The 13,468-nt window shown below is 47.1% G+C and overlaps 1 protein-coding gene across 1 annotated transcript; it reads left to right on the forward strand.

Annotated features, from left to right (window-relative positions):
• Positions 1-291: 291 nt before the first annotated feature.
• On the forward strand, positions 292-1,549 carry C5AR1 (complement C5a receptor 1; the record flags this gene model as incomplete). Its single annotated transcript, XM_084256961.1, has 2 exons — positions 292-316; positions 447-1,549. 2 exons carry the CDS (start codon positions 292-294, stop codon positions 1,547-1,549), a joined length of 1,128 nt encoding a protein of 375 aa, XP_084113087.1.
• Between the last annotated feature and the right edge of the window lie 11,919 nt (positions 1,550-13,468).

A 13,468-nucleotide genomic window follows, 5' to 3' on the forward strand; every position in this document is an offset into this window, starting at 1 on the left:
CTGGAACCCGGGGCAGAGGGATGATGCACACCCCAGACAGAGCACAGGGCTGCCTCAGTGGGCTGGAGGGGGAAGGGGGTGACGGTGGTGGTGGTGTAATAATCCAGTAATATCACCTCAGTCATGATAATAATCATCTAATAATGTCATCTCCTTTTGTTGATTCCACTAAATATCTCTAACAAGCAGAGCCTCGTGGTATTGACCAAACAGAGTGACGTGTGGCCACAGGGCTAGGTTTTAATATTTTGGGTCATGGGGAAGCCCAGGGACTTCAGGGGAGGGGGAAGAATGGCTGGGAGACTGATCAGCATAGGTGAGCTTTCAATATTATAATAAGTGGTGTGGTGCCCTAGCATGCCCATTTCCTGGGAGAAAATGGAGGCTCCCACAAGCAGAGCAGTAACCTCAAGCCACGTAGCTATGATGCCCCCCCAGGTCTGCAGACTCATACTCTCCCTACTTCTCTGACTCCACCCAGGACTCCCCGGAAAATATCACCTTCGAGTACTCCTATGATTACAACTGGACCCTAGACCCCAGCCAGCCGGTGGACGGCCCCAGGCAGCCGGTGGACGGCCCCACCTCCATGCATCCTGCCCACATGATCGCTCTGATCATCTTCGCGGTCGTCTTCCTGGTGGGAGTACCAGGCAACGCCCTGGTGGTCTGGGTGACGGGCTCTGAGGCCAAGCGAGCCATCAACGCCATCTGGTTTCTCAACCTGGCATTGGCCGACCTCCTCTCCTGTCTGGCGCTGCCCATCTTGTTCTGGTCTCTGCTCAACAGCCAACAATGGCCCTTCGGCGAGGCCGCCTGCCGCATCCTTTCCTCCCTCATCCTGCTCAACATGTTTGCCAGCATCTTGCTACTGGCCACCATCAGCACTGACCGCTTCCTGCTGGTGTTTAACCCCATTTGGTGCCAGAATTACCGAAGTGCCCGCTTAGCCTGGATGGCCTGCGGCCTGTCCTGGGGCTTGGCCCTGCTGCTGACCATCCCCTCCTTTGTGTTTCGGATGTTGCACAGAGACTCCTTCTCAAATAAGGTGATGTGCGGGGTCGACTATGGCGAGGACAGCAGGAATACAGAGAAGGCGGTGGCCTTCACACGGCTGGTTGTGGGCTTCCTGTGGCCACTGGTCACCCTCACAATCTGTTACACCTTCCTCCTGGTCCGGACGTGGCGCCGCAGAGCCACGCGTTCCACCAAAACCCTCAAGGTGGTGGTGGCCGTGGTGAGCAGCTTCTTTGTCCTCTGGCTGCCTTACCAGGTGGTCGGGGTAATCCTGGCCCTGTCCCACTCTTCCTCGAAACTCTTCAAAAGCTTATCAATCTTTGACCCTCTGTGTGTCTCATTTGCTTACATCAACTGCTGCATCAACCCCATCATCTATGTGGTGGCCACCCGGGGCTTCCATGCTCAATTCCTCAAGTCCCTCCCTGCCAGGTTCCGGAGCATGCTGACCGAAGAATCCCTGGGCACGGAGTCTAGGTCCCACACGATGTCCACGGTGGACACCCCATCCCAGAAGAGCCAGGTGGGATAGGGGGAGGCCGCCCAGGCCACCTTCGACCTGGTATTGTAGCATCCTTCCCAGCTACAGTCTTTCTGCTGATTTTTTTTTCTGTAAATTTTATTAATTTGCCAGCCATTTACATAACAGCTGTAGTCACTGTCCACCAAAGCTCTGGTGTCAATGTCCTACCCCCTTCCCTCCCGTCTCCCCCTCTCCATCTTCCTCCCTCTTTCTCTCTGGCCCTCATATTTTTCAGCCTAAGAATTTACTTTGGCTGAGGTTTGCTAGTTTGCTCTTTTGTGGTTTGTTTTTTTTTATATTCTGCAAATAAGTGACAGTCGGTATCTGTCCTTGATGTTCTTCTTCACTTGGAAATACCCTAGCGTCCCCAATGCCACTGCTAGGTATTTACCCAAAGGATGTGGAAATGCTAACACAAAAAGATATATGCGCCCACTTGTTCAGAGCCACGCCATGAAGCACCCCAAGTGCCCAGCGACAGGCAACTGGCAATGAAATCATGGAACAGGTATTCAACGGAATACTACTTGGATATTTAAAAAAATGAAACAGCACCTTTGGGAAAGCATGCACTGGTCTTTCTGATGATTGTAACTCAGTCCTGGGAGAGGTGGCACAGTCTGGGTAAAGTCTTCTCCATTCCTTCTGTTTCCCCCAGACCCATCCTCCTTCTTGCAGGCAAACTCATCTCATCCTTCCTCATTTCCAAGATTAACACTTCTCTCCAGGGACACCCGACCTTTCTCTCCATCCAAGGAACAGAAACCGTGTTCTGTATGTGGTGGGCCTTCACACAGCAATGTGTTTGCCTGTGCAGACTAGATAATGTGCAATTCATACAACACAGACCAATCAAAACCTTTGAACCTTGTTTAAAAGTAGTTAGCCCTGCCACCTCCCCACCCCTGATAACCACTGATCTTTTTACCACCTTTTCCGGGATGTCCCACAGTTGAAAACATCCAGTATATAGTAGCCTTTTTCAAATGGTTTTTTTTCACTTAGTAATATTGCTTTTAAGATTCCTTGTGTGTTGGTCTTTTCTTTAGAGCTCTGAGAATATTTCAGTGTTTGGATGAACCACATTTTACTCATCCAGCCACTTGTTTGTTTCCAACTTTTGACAATTGCAAATAAAGCTGCTGTAAATATCCAAAATAAAGTTTCGCATTTATTTCATGGAGTGTTGGAAAATAGCATGACTGACACTTCCAAAGTTATTCTCTTTGGGGACAAAGCAAAAATAGATGGACCTGTCTAAGCTTTTGTGAGTCAACTTAAAGGAAAACAGTAGGTTAACATGTTACTTCATTGGGTTCTTTTACAATGTATTAAGTAAAAGGATGCTCTGTGGTTATGGTGAAAAGCAGGTGTGAGGAAGGCCTGCTGAAGGCTGAGATTGAGAAAGAGCAGTCGGAAGCCTGCAGGAAAAGGGGATGCAGGGAATGTGACTTTGTCCTTTGTAAATTGACGTTTTGTTTAAATTAAAAAAAAATAAACTTGTAATGTTGAGATCAGTATGGAATCACAGGCCATTGTAAGCAATTATGCCAAAGGCCCCTCTGCACCCTTGACCTCTTTCACTCCTCAGGGACATCTTGCAAAAGGACATTACGATATCACCACCAGGATGTCGACACTGATACAGTTGGGGTAATGGACATTTTCATCACTACCAGAAAGTCCAGCCACGCCTATTGCCAGCCCTTCCCCAGTTGTCCCTAACTCCTGGCAACCACCGAACTGCTTTGCTCTCCATCTGTGTAACGTTCTTTCGAGAATGTTCTCAATATGTCACCTTTTTCCAATAGTCTTCTTCTTTTACTTAGTGATATTGCAGTTAAGATCCCTGCTTTGCTTTTTTTTTTTTTTTTTTTTTTTTTTTTTTGTGTGTGTGTGTGTGGCTTGGTCTTTTCTTTTTAGTGCTGAGTAAAGTGTTTGGATGTACCACACTTTATTTACTCATCCACCCACAGAATATCTTGTTTGCTTCCAACTTTTGACAATTGCAAATAAAGCTCTGTAAATATCCCCCCAAAATAGTTCTGAATCTTGTTTAAAAAGTAGTTAACACAGGCGCCTCCCTGGTGGCACAGGGGTTAAAGACTGCACTGTCAAGCTCTCTGCACCCACTGCATCACCAGTTTGATCTCTGGCCAGGGAGCAACCCACATGGCATAGCAGATATCTCCTGCCTCGCCCACTGCTCCCCTCAGCAGTATGTTTCAGTGGATCTGCCTGTTCTGCTCCCCACTACTCTCCCTGGTGAATCCTCTCACCCCCACCGACCGCATCACGGCCCAGTACTTACATGTATAAACAAATAAATCTAAAAAATAATTCTTTTAAGAAATTCTTTAAATAAAAAATTCTTCAAAATTCTTTTAAGGGGCTTCCCTGGTAGCACAAGAGGCTAAAACTCAGCACTATGAAGCTATCCCCAGCCAGGGAGGTGACCCACGTGGCGTAGTAGAGCTCTCCTGTCTCCCCACTGCTCCCCTAAGCAGTGTATTTCGGTAGATCTGCCTATTCTGCTCCCCACTCTGTCTCTGGTGAATCCTCTCACCCCCGGATCCCTGGCCTGTGCTCTAGCTCTCATATGCGTAAATAAATCTTTTTAAAAATTAAATTCTTTTGAATTCTTTTAAATTTAAAAATAAAAATTTTTTTTAAAGATTTATTTTTTATTTTTACAATAGCTGGGGCACAGGCCAGAGGCGCAGGAGGTGAGAGGATTCACCAGAGACAGAGTGGGGAGCAGAACAGGCCGACAGACTGAAAGCACTGATGAGGGGAGCAGTGGGCGCGACAGGAGAGGTCTGCTGTGCCATGTGGGAATCTCCCTGGCTGGCAGGGAATCGAACCCATGCTGCAGAGGCTGCGGACAGCTTCACAGCACTGTGCTCTACCTGCTGCGCCACCGGGGAGGCCCTAAAAATAAAAAATTCTTTAAAAAAAAAAAGGGGTTATTTTGGGCCTCCCTGGTGGCGCAGCGGTTGAGCGCTGGGGTTGCGAAGCTGCCCGCAGCCTCTGCAGCGCCGGTTCGATCCCCGGCTGCTCCCCGGCCACCAGAGGAGGGTCCCACATGGCGCGCAGACCCCTCCTGCCGCCCGCTGCTCCCCTCAGCAGTGTACTTCGGTCCTTCTGCCTGCTCTGCTCCCCGCTCTGGCTCTGGTGAATTCTCTCACCCTCCCGCGCTTCTGACTGTATCCAGTGCTTGTATGTATAAATAAATAAATCTTAAAAAAAAAAATGTGGCATTCTCCTGATATTTAAAAAAAAAAAAAAAGGGGTTATTTTGCAACCATCCCCGGCTGGGCAGGGTCACTATTGGTTCTAACAGCTTAAAAGGGAATTTGGGAGCCCTTGGCATCATCTTCAAAGGTTTTAAAACAGTAAGCTGGGAACAAGCCAGCAGGGAGACAACAACTTGAGTCCCCTCCTCCACGGTGATTCTGCCTTTTATCCCTCCCTCCCAAGCACAGGTGTGCAAAATTTGCACATGTGCACACACCCGTGTTCCAGGCGTCCACAATCATGCACACGTGCCCCCACCCACGTGCCTTTGGTGTCAATACGGTGATAGCCACAAAGGCTAGTGGTGTAGAAAGCCTGATTAATTCATTTATCCTACAGGGGCATAATTGGCAATGTTGTATTAACCATCTGAGCATTACATTAATTATACAAATATATATTATATGTATATCAGTATGTTGTATAATTATAAACCATTAAATAATAGAGAAAATGTAGGGCTATATTATACAATACATAAAAATGTATAACACATATCAACACTCTATGAAAGTTTGGTATCTGTGTGTTAATATATCATAGGCATATTTAATGTTACTAACACGTGTATACTTCACATATAAAATAATGTCAGTAATAAAGTTTGCTTAATTCAATATAGCTAAAATATTTCAATTTAACATGTAATCAGGGAGGAAATTATTAATGAGGTCTTTTATTCTTCTTTTTTTGGTAACAAGTCTTCAAAATAACACGTGTCTGTTAAACTCCCAGGGGCCCCCATTTGGGTATCGCGGGTGTAGACTCCCAGCAGGCCCTCTGCATCAGCAGGCTGAGTCCAGGCAAAAGCCTTCAACATGGAGTGCTGGGCCAGGAGCCTGTCTGATTCTGTGCAGAAAACAAAGCCGAACCCTGCCGCTATTGTGCTATTGTTGCATCTGCCTTGGGTACATCTTTTGTTTAAAGATACTATCCTAGCAATTAGGACGGGAGCCTAGCTGGACTTCCAGAGAGGGTGTATGTGGCTTGATAGTACATGTTGGCACCTGGTGCAGACTGCCTGTCAGAGAAGGGTTGGGGGAAGACCTGAGCACCATCTACTTTCAGATCTGGGGGATACCTGGTACCCACTCATGATCCTGGATTGTTCTGCTACCTCGACAGTCAACACCCCCTACTGTCCTCCTCCCTGCTGCTCCATACCTGGCTGGCTTTCCCCCTATTTTCTCAGTGTGATCCTTCTTTGATGCTGTTGCCATATCTTCTTTGGATGTTTTGAGTTCTCTCTTAAATGCAGTTCTCACTGATTTGAGTTCATCCAATATCGGCACAGTTCTCTCTTCAGGGGATGGATTCCTACTCATCTCTGTATGAGTAGGCCTCCATGAGGATGGCTACTCATCTCTCCATGAGGATGGCTACTCATCTCTCCCGAACTGACCTCAACATCTTCTCCCAAACCTCTACCTTCCCTACAATCCCCATGCCAGGGTGCCTTAACACCCACTTAATCACCCAAGCCTGTGTCTGTGTCCCATGCCAAATGCCACCCACCCTCTTTCTACCCCATAGCCTGCCTGGTCTAAACCCTCCATTCTCTCCCACTCAGCATCCTTGACTCACCTCTCTGGTCTCCAGGCTGCCTGGCCTGTTTTTTAAAAACCATCGCTATCGCTAGTCTACCTTTTTTCAGGGTACAGCCTCTTCCAGGAAGTCCTCCCTGACTTTCTTCTCTACGTTCCCATACCCCCAGCTCCATCTTTATCTCTGACCATCCTCTGGTTTGGGGAATGAATTGTTAAGAAGTGAGTTGTTTCCTCCACTCTGATTCTGGAAGGAGATGCTGTCCCACAAGAGTCTTCTAAAAACAGTTGGTGGTCAATGAGTGGGATCTAGGTAGTTTCTCTCAGGAAGCCTCCAAACTGGTGTTTCCTTCATGCCAAGGAAGGAAGTTCAAGGGTTGAAGGGCTAGGTGATTGCCAAATCTGGAATCTGCTAGATCAACAAGTTCTAAAGAGGAAGTGGTGGAGAAGGGAAGTGGGTACTGATGGGTTGGACTGAGTAGCTGTGTTCCATCTGCTCCCTCAAGTCCTCTGTTACCGTTGACTCCCCAAGGAAGCTGGGGATCAGGGCCTCCTCCCCTATGACTGTGCCAGGCGACATTCCCAAGCTTATACCTCTCCCTCCCATGGGTTTTACTCTAGGTGAGCGCTGTCGACTGGGAACATAATGTGAGCCCGTGAGCCCTATCAGTGAAAGATTTTCCATTTCTAGCAGACAAGCAAGAGACAAGCATTGAGTAAAATGAATTCTGGTGGTATATTTGATGGAGTCAAATATATTTTAAATCATACTTCATATATAATCAGTATAAAAAGTTTTTGCAAGATTTCACATTCATTTAAAAATTTTTTTAAAGATTTATTTATTTATGCATACAAGAACTGGGATACAGGCCAGAGGTGCAGGGGTTGAGCAAATTCACCACAGACAGAGTGGGAAACAGAACAGGCAGACTGACCTAAATACACTGCTGAGGGGAGCAGTGGGTGAGACAGGAGAGGTCTGCTGCACCATGTGGGTTGCTCCATGGCCGACTGGGGATTGAACTCATGCTGCACTGGCCGTGGACAGCTTCATAGTGCTGTACTTAACCCCTTGTGCCACCAGGGAGGCCCTTCATATTATTTTTAAAAAAATTCATACCAAGTCTTCAAAATCATGTGTGTGTTTCACACTCCTGCCACCTCAGATCCATCACATTTCAAAGACTCACTAGCTCATGTGGCAAGTGGGCACCCCACTGGACACAGCTCAGGGCTAGAATTCCTTGACTGATGATCAGAGCATCTATAAAATTCTAACATCTGAAGCTCTGTGCCTCTGATGCTCCCAGGTTCTGGTATGACATTCTGGAATTCTAGAATTCAAATAGCCTGTAGCTAACATCGTAGGATCCCTTTGATTAAAGAGTCTCAGATTCTGATCTTCCAGGAATCTGTCAGTCTTCAGTTCAATGACTTATATAAGGTGTCAGCAAACTCCAACCAGTTCCAGCCCCCTGCTTGTTTTTGTAAATAAAGTTTTATTGGAATATAGCTGTGGCCCCTTTCATATTGTGAGGATAGAGCTGAATAATGATGATATGGACTATGAGTAACTCTTGACCAACAAAAACTAAACTATTTCCTCTCTGTTCCTTTACTGAAAAAGATTTCTAACCCTTGATCTAGACATTCCAAGATTCTCAGATGAATGGTGGTTTTACAGATGTTTGATTGTCCACTTCATAATGTATATACATCAAACATGTTTTTTTCCATGCATCAAAATCACATAATAAATATATATTGTTCAAAGGCACTGTGTTTTCCCCATTTTCACCATTTGTTTAGTCAAACACTAATTGTTCAACTTCATCCAACTTTGAAATGAGGGAGTGTAATGATTTATTATATTTTTTAAATGGTGGTTAAAAAACATATAACATAAAATTCACCATTAGTGACATTTAGTACACGCACCATGTTCTACAACTGTCTCACTATAGAGTTCCAGAATATTTTCATCATGCCAAAAGGAAACTCCATAACCAGTAGATATTTCTTCCAAAAAGAAAAATACCGGATGGTCTCACTCATAGCAGGAATCTAGAAAACTTAAATAAGGGACCAGGAAAAAGAATAACTATAAGAAAGAAAATTTCAAAATCAACAAACAACTATGAACCAGAGACACTCTATGGGGGTGGGGGACGGGGAAAGGAGGGATTGGGGTCAAAATAAGGTGGTTGTAATTGTATGGGGAATATAAATAAAATTTAAATTAAAAAAAAAAGAAGATATTTCTTCCCACCTCACCCCTATCCTGTAGCCCATGGCAACCCCTAATCTGCTGTCTCCACTGATTTATTTATTTATTTACATATATTTTATTTTTAAAACTATTTATTTATTATTTAAATTTTGGGTTTTTAAATTTTTTTATCCACTGATTTACTGAGATTCAACCTATTTTGACTCCTCCCCCCAAAAAAGAGCAATTTCATATAGGTTCACTTAATCACCTTCCTAGGGTGTTCTTATTCTACATTTCTCTGGGCATTGAAGGGCTGTCAGCATCTCATGGGCTGGCAGTAAAAGGGAAACCACCTTAGGGAGATTCCTTCCATTTTATAACTCTCCTCCCCAAGCCTTCTGAGGCCTTTTGAGGTCACGTCCTTGGCCCACAACATCCACAAGACATCACCTGTCCCAGGGATGCCAGAAAACCTTACCCTCCCAGAATCTGCAAAACACACCCAGAGACTCTGCTGCCCAGGAGGTTACGAAGACCAAGAAAGCTGAGAAACCGGCCTCTATAAACTCTCCTGGTCAGCACGAATTGGAGGCCATAAAGCACAGCTCCCACCCTTCTCAGTCTTTTTTTTTTCTTCCCCACAGGGGTGGGCAGGATGTGGGAGACAGGAGGCCTCCCAGAATGTGGCAGGAGGGGGATGAAGGGATGTTCCTCTCTCCTGGGAGAGGACCAGGCTCAGTGAAGACAAGGTCCCCCAGTCCGGGGGCCCAGGAGAGGCCCCAGATTATCCAGTGATCTGGCCTGACTCAGAAATAACTTCCTTTAATGATTTTATTCTTTAAACAACAGAAATGTATCTCCCTTCACCTTGAAAGTGCTCAGAGGGCAGTGCAAACACCCTTACCTCCTAAGTAAGGGCCTGATTCACAAGGGCCACTTTCTTGACAAGCCTGCAGGCCGGATATAGAAATTTTAGAAATGAACGTTACATTCTTTTTGCTGGCAATTTTACCAGCATGCACAGAGCACACCCTAGTGCTGGGAACTGTTGGGTGTGTTTTAAACTCTTCACCCATGTTACTTAAATGTCCACTTTCACAGTTTAGAAAGTTGGGGTTCAGAGAGGCTGAAGCCTGGAACTGGAATATTAGTTCATTATTCTGGCTCCCAAGTTCATGTTCTCGGCCACTGTGCTATGCTGGGAGGGACCTTAAGCACCTTGATGGTCAACATCTTCCCTGTATCACAAATGAAAAACTGGGGGGCTCGGATAGGGAATAAAATTTGTGTTTTGAGGGCTCACGCCCTGTGCTTGGCCGCTTGTACCTTCTTATGGAGGACATGACCTTGGGCTGTCTCTGAGAACCCAAAGGTTGGGAGGAATGTTTAGCTGTCCTCAAAGCTGGAGGCAGAGGGCAAAAGGGAGGGGTGAGCACACAGCTGGAGGTGGGAGGAGGTAGAGGGCGTGGGTGTTTGTGGAAGAAGACTTCACAGGACACAGAGGTGGGGGGTGGTACAGGGAGCCCAGGCCACGATCCCCAGGCCTAGAAGGTCAAACCACATGGTGGTCTGGCTTGCAGGAAATTAGTGACACTGAGACAGGACTTGGGGACAATGTCAGCTCTCCACCCACCAGAACCCTCTCCAGCCTTGCTTGCTGCCCAGTAATTTTTGGGATATGTGAGTCACTGGAAAAATACAAACACACCCTGGGAGCAGGAAATGGTCGCTCCTGGTTTGCTGAGGCTGGGAAGGTTTGCTGGGGCCCGTAGGTGGCAGCGCCCGCAGCCGTCCCATCAGAGCAAACAGGACATGTGTCCAGAAACGCGCTCACTGCCAGACTCACAGCAGAGACGTCAGACCTCCCAGGTCTAGGGTGTGGGCCTAGGTCCTGCTTGCAAGTGTGTAGCCCAGCTGAGGACCCTCTTGCCAGACAAGGTAAGGATGGAGGGAGGGAGGAAAAGAGGGAAGGGAAGTGAGGCAGGGGGCGATTCCACCATCTTGGCCTTTTTAGACTAGTTCTTTTCAGAATTTGGGAATCAGAACTTGAATTTGAGAACTGGTGCTATGGCCATCCCACCGCAATCCACATTGGAAGGGCTCAGCAGTCCAACAGAAAAGCTTTTGTCAAAGGATCCAAACACACCTCACACTCAGGTGTTTAGGAAATGGCCCTTCTCCGGCCTGCGGAAGCTCCACAGCTTCTGGAGAATTCTCAAACCTGTGATTTGTCCAGTGAATAAGCTCTTCCACTCAGCGAGTCCTCTCCACCTTTCTTGCCCCAAATTATGTTTATTGTGGTAAAGTAGGTTTACATCTTTACATCTGCTCTGGGGGATACAGGTCCATGAGCCCTCTACTTAAGAAAGGCTAACTTAATTTCCACGTGCAGCACACCCGTCAGAAGCCAGCAGCTCCAAGTATCTGCACGGGGGACATACCCAGGTCACCAGCTCTCAGGCCAAGAAATAGCACAAACTCAGTTCCCATCCCAGACACTTTCAGTGCCCATTTTTTGAACTTAATATAATGGACCCATTCAGGTCATCCTCCTGTGTGCCTCTCCCCCTCAACATGATGTTTTTCCAGGTCCATCCACATCCTGGCATGTGCTGTGTTCATTCTCATTGTTACGACATATTCCACTGCGGGAACACAGCATTTGTCAGTTCATTTTCCTGCGGGCAACTCTGTGGACAGCTTCCTATCTCGGACGGCTGTGAACATTCTAAAACATTCCAGGCTTTGGCGAGCATACATATGCTTCTTCGGGGGGGTAACAAAGATTCTGCTTCATGGGTTCCAGAGTAGGAAGTTCCAGCAAGACTGACACGTATGCCAAGACCAAGTTCTAGGTGTCCATGGTGAAATGGAAAGAAATCGAAACGACGACTCAGCTTCTTTGTGCCTGTTTTGTTCTTGTGTTCACGAAATATCAGCTAAACACCTGTTGTGCCCCACATGCCCAGATGTCAGGGACACGGTGGAGCCCAAAGCTCTGGAAAATGGGGATAATGGTGATAAACACCAGTTATAAGGGTTATGATGTCTGGAACATAACAGGTGTTCAATAAATATCTATTATTTGAATTGTGATAAAATAATAACATGGTAGTAATGCTTTTTTTTTTTATAGAGGCATGTTTTATTTATTTATTTATTTATTTTATTTGTTTGTTTTGTTCATACATGCACTGGGTACAGTCAGAAGCGCGGGAGGGTGAGAAAATTCACCAGAGCCAGAGCAGGGAGCAGAGCAGGCAGAAGGACCGAAGTACACTGCTGAGGGGAGCAGCGGGCGGCAGGAGAGGTGGCAGGAGAGGTCTGCGCGCCATGTGGGACCCTCCTCTGGTGGCCGGGGAGCAGCCGGGGATCGAACTGGCGCCGCAGAGGCCGTGGGCAGCTTTGCAACCCAGCACTCAAACGCTGCGCCACCGGGGAGGCCCAGTAGTGATGCTTTTTTATAGGTTAAATATGAAAATGTAATTTGTGATTTATTGCAAATAATAATAATAAAATTAATTGCCTCTCACAATTACCATTCAATGTCTGTTAGTCTGAGGTGGGCTACAAAGTCCAGTCAGGGCACTGATGTTGAAGCTGCTGTGTAGAAAGGATGTGTGTGCAGACAGGGAAACCTAAGGCACAGTAAGAGAAAAGTTCCTCTGGCACAGCGGGCTGCTGAGTGCTCTCCTTTCTGCTTAGTCTCATGAAAGGGAAGTATCAGAGACTCTTAGAGTTGCTGACAGGCACAAAATGCCCTGCATTTTAACCCACCCAGAAGAACTGAGATGGGTGGGATGTTAGGCTAGGGACAGAGGGTGCCAGGCGATAGGAGTGATAGCAGCTGGTGGACCTGGCCCTCTGCTCAGCTCTTTACCCCTCTTCACTCAAACTTGTTGAGTTCTCCCAATGCCCTCCAGGGTAGGTGTATTATTATTCTCATTTTACAGTCTAGTCATCAGAGGCACAGAGAGGTTAAGTGAATTGCCCAAGACTACAGAGCTGGTGAGGGTCTGAATCTTTAAAGTCTGCTCGTGTGCACACACATGCATACACATGCAGCGGCTTGGGAGGGTGGCAGTTATTTGGCAGGATGGAAGGGAAGGCCCCAACTTCCCCTCTGCCTTTCCTGTTATGTCAACCGCAAGCCCTGAGCAGTGCTGGGCAGCCCACAGGATTCGCCAGAGATATACAGGGTGGGGTCACTCTGATATCACACAGGCTGATATACTGACTACGTGGGTCCTCACCCCCGTGCAACATACTTTGCACATTTAACTCCTCAAGGCCTCCCCAAACTGGTGACTCATCACCTCGATGACTCCCAGACCGACAGAGAGAGTACTTCCCAATCGAAACCGCTTACTGGGGTCACAGTGCCTGGCAGCACCACCCTCCTCCGCTTCCCTGGAATCTTAAAGTGTTTTGGATCATGATATTCTGGGGCCAGGAGTTCCGGCGTGAGACTAACACAGTCTGAAACTCGGCTCTGTTCCTTGTTTAGCTGAATGATCTTTGGTAAGTGACTTGACTTCTCTGTGCCTCAGTTTCCTCTTTGGCAGAAAGGCTAGACCAATAGAATTAAAATCAGAGGGTTGGGCCTCCCTGGTAGCGCAGCGGTTGAGTGCTGGGTTGCGAAGCTGCCCGCAGCCTCTGCGGCGCTGGTTCGATCCCCGGGTGCTCCCCGGCCACCAGAGGAGGGTCCCGCATGGCGCGCAGACCTCTCCTGCCGCTCGCTGCTCTCCTCAGCAGTGTACCTCGTCCGTCTGCCTGCTCTGCTCCCCGCTCTGGCTCTGGTGAGTTCTCTCACCCTCCCGCGCTTCTGACTGTACCCAGTGCTTGTATAAATAAATAAATAAATAAATAAAT

The sequence above is a fragment of the Talpa europaea genome (assembly GCF_964194135.1).
Source record: "Talpa europaea genome assembly, chromosome: 16".
NCBI lineage: Eukaryota > Metazoa > Chordata > Mammalia > Eulipotyphla > Talpidae > Talpa > Talpa europaea.